This window comes from Stegostoma tigrinum, unplaced genomic scaffold (assembly GCF_030684315.1).
Source record: "Stegostoma tigrinum isolate sSteTig4 unplaced genomic scaffold, sSteTig4.hap1 scaffold_795, whole genome shotgun sequence".
In the NCBI taxonomy this organism is placed as follows: domain Eukaryota; kingdom Metazoa; phylum Chordata; class Chondrichthyes; order Orectolobiformes; family Stegostomatidae; genus Stegostoma; species Stegostoma tigrinum.
This window is the reverse complement of record NW_026728742.1, coordinates 15,001-25,604: the sequence shown is the minus strand read 5'-3', so window position 1 is coordinate 25,604 and position 10,604 is coordinate 15,001. Positions and strand designations below refer to the sequence as shown.

Sequence of the window (10,604 nt, the reverse complement as noted above, 5' to 3'; positions counted from 1 at the left end):
ACACTCAAATCACCCAGACCAATCAGCTGCCTGCAGCCAGCCGAATCTCGCCTTGTATCCGCGCAACCCAGTGCCGTACCATCTCCTTTTACACACCACCCCCTCCCCCCGCCTCAAGCCCTGCACTACAGCTGTGTAAACACCAGTCACAATGGGGAGCGCAAGGGAGAGGGGGAGTGGGCGAGAGAGAGAGTGCAAGAGAGAGAGAGAGAGACAGACAAATAGAGGGAAAGAGGCACACAGAGATACAAGAGAGAGAGTGAAACAGAGAAGGGAAGACAGAGATAGAGAAATGATGCCGTCAGGGAGCGCGAGAGAGAGAGAGAGGGGGGAAGAGAATGAGAGAGAGAGAGAGAGAGAGAGAAAGAGAGAGTGGGGGGGGAAGAGAATGAGATAGAGAATGAGATAGCAAGAGAGAGAGGGGGAACAGAATGAGATAGAGAGAGAGAAAGAGAGGGGGGGGAAACAGAATGAGATAGAGAGAGAGAGTGAGAGGGGAAGAGAATGAGATAGAGAGAGAGAGAGGGGAAGAGAATGAGAGAGAGAGAGCGAGAAAACGAGAGAGCGAGGAGCGGATAGACAGATGCAGAGAGGGAAGAGACAGGATCGAGATACAGGAAGATGGGGAGAGATACGAAAAGACAGTGAGAGAGATAGGGTAAGAGACAGTGAGATAGTCAGAGTGAGACAGAGGGTCAGGGAGAGAGACAGAGGGATGGAGGGAGCAATACAGGGGGATAGGGAGAGAGGCAGCGAGAGACAGAGATGGAGAGTGAGAGACACGCAGACGGGGGGGCAGGGGAGAGAGAAAGGGGGTGGGGGGGAGGGGAGGAGGGGGTCAGGAGGAGAGGGTCAGGAGGAGAGGGGAGGAGGGGGTCAGGGGGAGAGGGGAGGAGGGGGTCAGGGGGAGAGGGGAGGAGGGGGTCAGGGGGAGAGGGGAGGAGGGGGTCAGGGGAGGAGGGGTTTGGGGGGAGGGGAGGAGGGGGTTGGGGGAGAGGGCCGGCGAGGTGAGGGTTGGGGGGGAGGAGAGAAGAGGAGGAGGGGAGAGGAGGAGGGGGAGAGAGGGCATGGGAGAGAGAGAGAGAGAGAGAGAGACACACAGACAGGGGGAAGGAGAGAGACACACAGACAGGGGGGAAGGAGAGAGACACACAGACAGGGGGAAGGAGAGAGACACACAGACAGGGGGAAGGAGAGAGACACACAGACAGGGGGAAGGAGAGAGACACAGACAGGGGGAAGGAGAGAGACAGACAGACAGGGGGAAGGAGAGAGACAGACAGACAGGGGGAAGGAGAGAGACAGACAGACAGGGGGAAGGAGAGAGACACACAGACAGGGGGAAGGAGAGAGACAGACAGGGGGAAGGAGAGAGACAGACAGACAGGGGGAAGGAGAGAGGCACAGACAGGGGGAAGGAGAGAGACAGACAGGGGGAAGGAGAGAGACAGACAGGGGGAAGGAGAGAGACAGACAGACAGGGGGAAGGAGAGAGACACAGACAGGGGGAAGGAGAGAGACAGACAGACAGGGGGAAGGAGAGAGACAGACAGGGGGAAGGAGAGAGACACAGACAGGGGGAAGGAGAGAGACAGACAGACAGGGGGAAGGAGAGAGACAGACAGACAGGGGGAAGGAGAGAGACAGACAGACAGGGGGAAGGAGAGAGACACACAGACAGGGGGAAGGAGAGAGACACACAGACAGGGGGAAGGAGAGAGACAGACAGACAGGGGGAAGGAGAGAGACACAGACAGGGGGAAGGAGAGAGACAGACAGACAGGGGGAAGGAGAGAGACAGACAGGGGGGAAGGAGAGAGACAGACAGGGGGAAGGAGAGAGGCACAGACAGGGGGAAGGAGAGAGACAGACAGACAGGGGGAAGGAGAGAGACAGACAGACAGGGGGAAGGAGAGAGACAGACAGACAGGGGGAAGGAGAGAGACAGACAGACAGGGGGAAGGAGAGAGACACAGACAGGGGGAAGGAGAGAGACAGACAGACAGGGGGAAGGAGAGAGACACAGACAGGGGGAAGGAGAGAGACAGACAGACAGGGGGAAGGAGAGAGACAGACAGACAGACAGGGGGAAGGAGAGAGACAGACAGACAGACAGGGGGAAGGAGAGAGACAGACAGACAGGGGGAAGGAGAGAGACAGACAGACAGGGGGAAGGAGAGAGACAGGCAGGGGCAAGGAGAGAGACAGACAGGCAGGGGCAAGGAGAGAGACAGACAGACAAGGGGCAAGGAGAGACACAGACAGGGGAAGGAGAGACACAGACAGGGGGAAGGAGAGACACAGACAGGGGAAGGAGAGAGACAGACAGGGGGAAGGAGAGAGGCACAGACAGGGGGAAGGAGAGAGACAGACAGGGGGAAGGAGAGAGACAGACAGGGGGAAGGAGAGAGACAGACAGACAGGGGGAAGGAGAGAGACACAGACAGGGGGAAGGAGGAGGAGGACAGACAGACAGGGGAAGGAGAGAGACAGACAGGGGGAAGGAGAGAGACACAGACAGGGGAAGGAGAGAGACAGGACAGACAGGGGGAAGGAGAGAGACAGACAGACAGGGGGAAGGAGAGAGACAGACAGACAGGGCAAGGAGAGACACAGACAGGGGAAGGAGAGACACAGACAGGGGGAAGGAGAGACACAGACAGGGGGAAGGAGAGAGACAGACAGGGGCAAGGAGAGAGACAGACAGACAGGGGCAAGGAGAGACACAGACAGGGGGAAGGAGAGACACAGACAGGGGGAAGGAGAGACACAGACAGGGGGAAGGAGAGAGACAGACAGGGGGAAGGAGAGAGACAGACAGACAGGGGGAAGGAGAGAGACACAGACAGGGGGAAGGAGACAGACAGACAGACAGGGGGAAGGAGAGAGACAGACAGGGGGAAGGAGAGAGACAGACAGACAGGGGGAAGGAGAGAGACAGACAGACAGGGGGAAGGAGAGAGACAGACAGACAGGGGGAAGGAGAGAGACACAGACAGGGGGAAGGAGAGAGACAGACAGACAGGGGGAAGGAGAGAGACACAGACAGGGGGAAGGAGAGACACAGACAGGGGGAAGGAGAGACACAGACAGGGGGAAGGAGAGACACAGACAGGGGGAAGGAGAGACACAGACAGGGGGAAGGAGAGACACAGACAGGGGGAAGGAGAGACACAGACAGGGGGAAGGAGAGAGACAGACGGACAGGGGGAAGGAGAGAGACAGACAGGGGGAAGGAGAGAGACAGACGGACAGGGGGAAGGAGAGAGACAGACGGACAGGGGGAAGGAGAGAGACAGACAGGGGGAAGGTGAGAGACAGACAGACAGGGGGAAGGAGAGAGACAGACAGGGGGAAGGAGAGAGACAGACGGACAGGGGGAAGGAGAGAGACAGACGGACAGGGGGAAGGAGAGAGACAGACGGACAGGGGGAAGGAGAGAGACAGACGGACAGGGGGAAGGAGAGAGACAGACGGACAGGGGGAAGGAGAGAGACAGACAGGGGGAAGGAGAGAGACAGACCGACAGGGGGAAGGAGAGAGACAGACAGACAGGGGGAAGGAGAGAGAGACACAGACAGGTGGAAGGAGGGATAGAGGAGAAGATAGGTGGAGCGGAGAGTATAGGTGGGGAGGTGGGGAGGAGAATAGGTCAGCCGAGTGTGGACGGACGGGTCAAGGGGGCAGGATGAGGTTAGTAGGTAGGAAATGGAGGTGGGGGTTGAGGTGACAGGAAGGACAGGTTAGGGAGGCGGGGACGAGCTGGGCTGGTTTCGGGATGCGGTGGGGGGAGGGGATGAACTGGGCTGGTTTTGGGATGCGGTTGGGGGAGGGGATGAACTGGGCTGGTTTTGGGATGCGGTGGGGGGGAAGGGGATGAACTGGGCTGGTTTTGGGATGCGGTGGGGGAAGGGGATGAACTGGGCTGGTTTTGGGATGCGGTTGGGGGAGGGGATGAACTGGGCTGGTTTTGGGATGCGGTGGGGGAAGGGGATGAACTGGGCTGGTTTTGGGATGCGGTGGGGGGGAGGGGATGAACTGGGCTGGTTTTGGGATGCGGTGGGGGGGAGGGGATGAACTGGGCTGGTTTTGGGATGCGGTGGGGGAAGGGGATGAACTGGGCTGGTTTTGGGATGCGGTGGCGGGGAGGGGATGAATTGGGCTGGTTTTGGGATGTGGTGGGGGGGAGGGGATGAAGTGGGCTGGTTTTGGGATGCGGTGGGGGGGAAGGGGAGATTTTGAAGCTGGTGAAATCCACATTGATACCATTGGGCTGCAGGGTTCGTCAGGCTGTACCAGGGGTGAATGAGGAAGTGGGACCCCCAGGGACAGAGTGGGTGGGTTGGGGAGGAGAATGGTACTTGTAAAGGGTCCCATCCCATACCGTGCCGCCCCGCAGGCAATCTCCAGCCACCCCCCCAACACTCACCTTTTTCTCCAACTCATGTTTGCGGAAGGTGAGCAGGAATTTCCTCACATGTTCGGATCGGAGGCGATCAATACTGCGCGCATCAATGGCTCGGCCAAGGAACTCATCCACCTCATCCTCGGGATTCAGGAGCTCTTGGGCACTCCTGGCATTGTGGAGGGGGGGGTACACCGTAATATACAGACAACTCCCCCCATTCCCCACCCTGACCAACCTCAACCGAGTGTGGGTCTGACCGAGGGAGGGGAATACGGAGACCGGGGAACTGTGCACGGTGCTCCGAGTGTGGGTCTGACCGAGGGAGGGGACACGGAGACCGGGGAACTGTGCACGGTGCTCCGAGTGTGGGTCTGACCGAGGGAGGGGGATACGGAGACCGGGGAACTGTGCACGGTGCTCCGAGTGTTTGTCTGACCGAGGGAGGGGGATACGGAGACCGGGGAACTGTGCACGGTGCTCCGAGTGTGGGTCTGACCGAGGGAGGGGGATACGGAGACCGGGGAACTGTGCACGGTGCTCCGAGTGTGGGTCTGACCGAGGGAGGGGGATACGGAGACCGGGGAACTGTGCACGGTGCTCTGAGTGTGGGTCTGACCAAGGGAGAGGGGGATACGGAGACCGGGGAACTGTGCACGGTGCTCTGAGTGTGGGTCTGACCGAGGGAGGGGAATACGGAGACCGGGGGGACTGTGCACGGTGCTCCGAGTGTGGGTGTGACCGAGGGAGGGGAATACGGAGACCGGGGAACTGTGCACGGTGCTCCGAGTGTGGGTCTGACCGAGGGAGGGGAATACGGAGACCGGGGAACTGTGCACGGTGCTCCGAGTGTGGGTCTGACCGAGGGAGGGGAATACGGAGACCGGGGAACTGTGCACGGTGCTCCGAGTGTGGGTCTGACCGAGGGAGGGGGATACGGAGACCGGGGAACTGTGCACGGTGCTCCGAGTGTGGGTCTGACCGAGGGAGGGGGATACGGAGACCGGGGAACTGTGCACGGTGCTCCGAGTGTGGGTCTGACCGAGGGAGGGGGATACGGAGACCGGGGAACTGTGCACGGTGCTCCGAGTGTGGGTCTGACCGAGGGAGGGGGATACGGAGACCGGGGAACTGTGCACGGTGCTCCGAGTGTGGGTCTGACCGAGGGAGGGGATACGGAGACCGGGGAACTGTGCACGGTGCTCCGAGTGTGGGTCTGACCGAGGGAGGGGGATACGGAGACCGGGGAACTGTGCACGGTGCTCCGAGTGTGGGTCTGACCGAGGGAGGGGGATACGGAGACCAGGGAACTGTGCACGGTGCTCCGAGTGTGGGTCTGACCGAGGGAGGGGAATACGGAGACCGGGGAACTGTGCACGATGCTCCGAGTGTGGGTCTGACCGAGGGAGGGGGATACGGAGACCGGGGAACTGTGCACGATGCTCCGAGTGTGGGTCTGACCGAGGGAGGGGGATACGGAGACCGGGGAACTGTGCACGATGCTCCGAGTGTGGGTCTGACCGAGGGAGGGGGATACGGAGACCGGGGAACTGTGCACGGTGCTCCGAGTGTGGGTCTGACCGAGGGAGGGGGATACGGAGACCGGGGAACTGTGCACGGTGCTCCGAGTGTGGGTCTGACCGAGGGAGGGGAATACGGAGACCGGGGAACTGTGCACGGTGCTCCGAGTGTGGGTCTGACCGAGGGAGGGGATACGGAGACCGGGGAACTGTGCACGGTGCTCCGAGTGTGGGTCTGACCGAGGGAGGGGGATACGGAGACCGGGGAACTGTGCACGGTGCTCCGAGTGTGGGTCTGACCGAGGGAGGGGAATACGGAGACCGGGGAACTGTGCACGGTGCTCCGAGTGTGGGTCTGACCGAGGGAGGGGGATACGGAGACCGGGGAACTGTGCACGGTGCTCCGAGTGTGGGTCTGACCGAGGGAGGGGACACGGAGACCGGGGAACTGTGCACGGTGCTCCGAGTGTGGGTCTGACCGAGGGAGGGGATACGGAGACCGGGGAACTGTGCACGGTGCTCCGAGTGTGGGTCTGACCGAGGGAGGGGGATACGGAGACCGGGGAACTGTGCACGGTGCTCCGAGTGTGGGTCTGACCGAGGGAGGGGGATACGGAGACCGGGGAACTGTGCACGGTGCTCCGAGTGTGGGTCTGACCGAGGGAGGGGAATACGGAGACCGGGGAACTGTGCACGGTGTCCGAGTGTGGGTCTGACCGAGGGAGGGGGATACGGAGACCGGGGAACTGTGCACGGTGTCCGAGTGTGGGTCTGACCGAGGGAGGGGGATACGGAGACCGGGGAACTGTGCACGGTGCTCCGAGTGTGGGTCTGACCGAGGGAGGGGGATACGGAGACCGGGGAACTGTGCACGGTGCTCCGAGTGTGGGTCTGACCGAGGGAGGGGAATACGGAGACCGGGGAACTGTGCACGGTGCTCCGAGTGTGGGTCTGACCGAGGGAGGGGAATACGGAGACCGGGGAACTGTGCACGGTGCTCCGAGTGTGGGTCTGACCGAGGGAGGGGAATACGGAGACCGGGGAACTGTGCACGGTGCTCCGAGTGTGGGTCTGACCGAGGGAGGGGGATACGGAGACCGGGGAACTGTGCACGGTGCTCCGAGTGTGGGTCTGACCGAGGAGGGGGGGGGATACGGAGACCGGGGAACTGTGCACGGTGCTCCGAGTGTGGGTCTGACCGAGGGAGGGGATACGGAGACCTGTGGGTCTGACCGAGGGAGGGGATACGGAGACCGGGGAACTGTGCACGGTGCTCCGAGTGTGGGTCTGACCGAGGGAGGGGGGATACAGAGACCGGGGAACTGTGCACGGTGCTCCGAGTGTGGGTCTGACCGAGGGAGAGGGATACGGAGACTGGGGAACTGTGCACGGTGCTCCGAGTGTGGGTCTGACCGAGGGAGGGGGGATACTGAGACCGGGGAACTGTGCACGGTGCTCCGAGTGTGGGTCTGACCGAGGGAGGGGGATACGGAGACCGGGGATCTGTGCACGGTGCTCCGAGTGTGGGTCTGACCGAGGGAGGGGAATACGGAGACCGGGGAACTGTGCACGGTGCTCCGAGTGTGGGTCTGACCGAGGGAGGGGGATACGGAGACCGGGGAACTGTGCACGGTGCTCCGAGTGTGGGTCTGACTGAGGCAGAGGGATACGGAGACCGGGGAACTGTGCACGGTGCTCCGAGTGTGGGTCTGACCGAGGGAGGGGGATACGGAGACCGGGGAACTGTGCACGGTGCTCCGAGTGTGGGTCTGACCGAGGGAGGGGGGGGATACGGAGACCGGGGAACTGTGCACGGTGCTCCGAGTGTGGGTCTGACCGAGGGAGGGAGGGGGATACGGAGACCGGGGAACTGTGCACGGTGCTCCGAGTGTGGGTGTGACCGAGGGAGGGAGGGGGATACGGAGACCGGGGAACTGTGCACGGTGCTCCGAGTGTGGGTCTGACCGAGGGAGGGGGGATATGGAGACCGGGGGACTGTGCACGGTGCTCCGGGTGTGGGTCTGACCGAGGGAGGGGGGATATGGAGACCGGGGAACTGTGCACGGTGCTCCGAGTGTGGGTCTGACCGAGGGAGGGGGATACGGAGACCGGGGAACTGTGCACGGTGCTCCGAGTGTGGGTCTGACCGAGGGAGGGGGATACGGAGACCGGGGAACTGTGCACGGTGCTCCGAGTGTGGGTCTGACCGAGGGAGGGGGATACGGAGACCGGGGAACTGTGCACGGTGCTCCGAGTGTGGGTCTGACCGAGGGAGGGGGATACGGAGACCGGGGAACTGTGCACGGTGCTCCGAGTGTGGGTCTGACCGAGGGAGGGGATACGGAGACCGGGGAACTGTGCACGGTGCTCCGAGTGTGGGTCTGACCGAGGGAGGGGGATACGGAGACCGGGGAACTGTGCACGGTGCTCCGAGTGTGGGTCTGACCGAGGGAGGGGGATACGGAGACCGGGGAACTGTGCACGGTGCTCAGAGTGTGGGTCTGACCGAGGGAGGGGGATACGGAGACCGGGGAACTGTGCACGGTGCTCCGAGTGTGGGTCTGACCGAGGGAGGGGGATACGGAGACCGGGGAACTGTGCACGGTGCTCCGAGTGTGGGTCTGACCGAGGGAGGGGGATACGGAGACCGGGGAACTGTGCACGGTGCTCCGAGTGTGGGTCTGACCGAGGGAGGGGGATACGGAGACCGGGGAACTGTGCACGGTGCTCCGAGTGTGGGTCTGACTGAGGGAGGGGGGATACGGAGACCGGGGGACTGTGCACGTTGCTCCGAGTGTGGGTCTGACCGAGGGAGGGGGATACAGAGACCGGGGAACTGTGCACGGTGCTCCGAGTGTGGGTCTGACCGAGGGGGATATGGGAGGAGACGAGAGACACGCACACGCACGCACACACACACACACACACACACACACACACACACACAGACAGGCTCACACTCACACACAGAGACAGGCTCACACTCACACACACACACTCACACACACACAGACTGGCTCACACACACACTCACACACACACAGAGACAGGCTCACACACACACACACACACACACACAGACAGGCTCACACACACACACACACACACACACACACACAGACTGGCTCACACACACACACACACACACACACACTCACACACACACAGAGACAGGCTCACACACACACACACACACACAGACTGGCTCACACACACACACACACACACACACACACAGACTGGCTCACACACACACACACAGAGACAGGCTCACACACACACACACAGAGACAGGCTCACACACACACACTCTCACACACACACACACACACACACACACACAGACAGGCTCACACTCACACACAGAGACAGTCTCACACACACACACACACACACAGACTGGCTCACATACACACTCACACACACACACAGAGACAGGCTCACACACACACACACACACACACACAGACTGGCTCACACACACACACACACACACACAGACTGGCTCACACACACACACACACACACACACACACTCACACACACACAGAGACAGGCTCACACACACACACACACACACACACAGACTGGCTCACACACACACACACACACTCACACACACACAGACTGGCTCACACACACACACACACATACACACAGACTGGCTCACACACACACACACACAGACAGGCTCACACACACACACTCTCACACACACACACACACACACTCTCTCACACACACACACACATGTGAAAGCTGAAGTGATGTACAGGTCCTGGGTGGGGGGTGACTCACTTGTCTTTGCTCATGTAATCACAAATGCCCTGTTAGAGAGAGACAGAGAGAGATACAGAACCATCAGCTCCACATCACCAGCCTCCCCCTCCCTGATCCACTATCCCGGGGGGTACAGGGCAAACCGAGACCCTCTCATCTGCAGCAATTTCCCCCCAACCCAGGCCACCTGGAAATTCAACCACATGAGGCATCATCAGTCTCTTCTCCCCACCATGCTCCTGGCCGAGGATCGCGGTGCAGAGTGAATGTGGGGCTGTAAGACCAGAGTGCACCCCTCCCCGTACAAACCCTCTCCCCTCCCCGACCGCCAGCGCCACCCAAGGGAGAGACCGACAGGGCAACAGAAAGAGAGTGAGAGGGGGAGGGAGCAACAGAGAGACAGGCAGAGGATTTTGAGGGTATATGGAGGGACAGTGAGGGAGTGTGAGGGTGTGTGGAGGGAGCGTGGAGGGACAGTGAGGGAGCATGGAGGGACAGTGAGGGAGAGCGGAGGGACAGTGAGGGAGAGCGGAGGGGCAGCGAGGGAGAGCGGAGGGGCAGCGAGGGAGAGCGGAGGGGCAGCGAGGGAGAGCGGGGGGCAGTGAGGGAGTGTGGAGGGAGAGCGGGGGGCAGTGAGGGAGTGTGGAGGGGCAGTGAGGGACAGTGAGGCAGAGTGGAGGGACAGTAAGGGAGAGTGGAGGGGCAGTGAGGGAGAGTGGAGGGAGAGTGAGGGAGAGTGGAGGGGCAGTGAGGGAGAGTGGAGGGGCAGTGAGGGAGAGTGGAGGGGCAGTGAGGGAGAGTGAGGGAGAGCGGAGGGAGAGTGAGGGAGAGCGGAGGGGCAGCGAGGGAAAGCGGAGGGGCAGCGAGGGAAAGCGGAGGGGCAGTGAGGGACAGTGAGG

At 61.4% G+C, this 10,604-nt stretch overlaps 1 protein-coding gene across 1 annotated transcript in view; it reads right to left on the bottom strand.

Annotated features, from left to right (window-relative positions):
* Window positions 1-4,429: 4,429 nt before the first annotated feature.
* LOC125450417 (adenylate cyclase type 5-like) overlaps window positions 4,430-10,604 on the bottom strand; it is a gene marked incomplete at both ends in the record, with an annotated part of 16,647 nt that continues 10,472 nt past the window's right edge. The window contains 2 exon segments of the mRNA XM_059644407.1: window positions 4,430-4,574; window positions 9,724-9,752. Coding sequence (XP_059500390.1) covers window positions 4,430-4,574; window positions 9,724-9,752 — 174 coding nt within the window.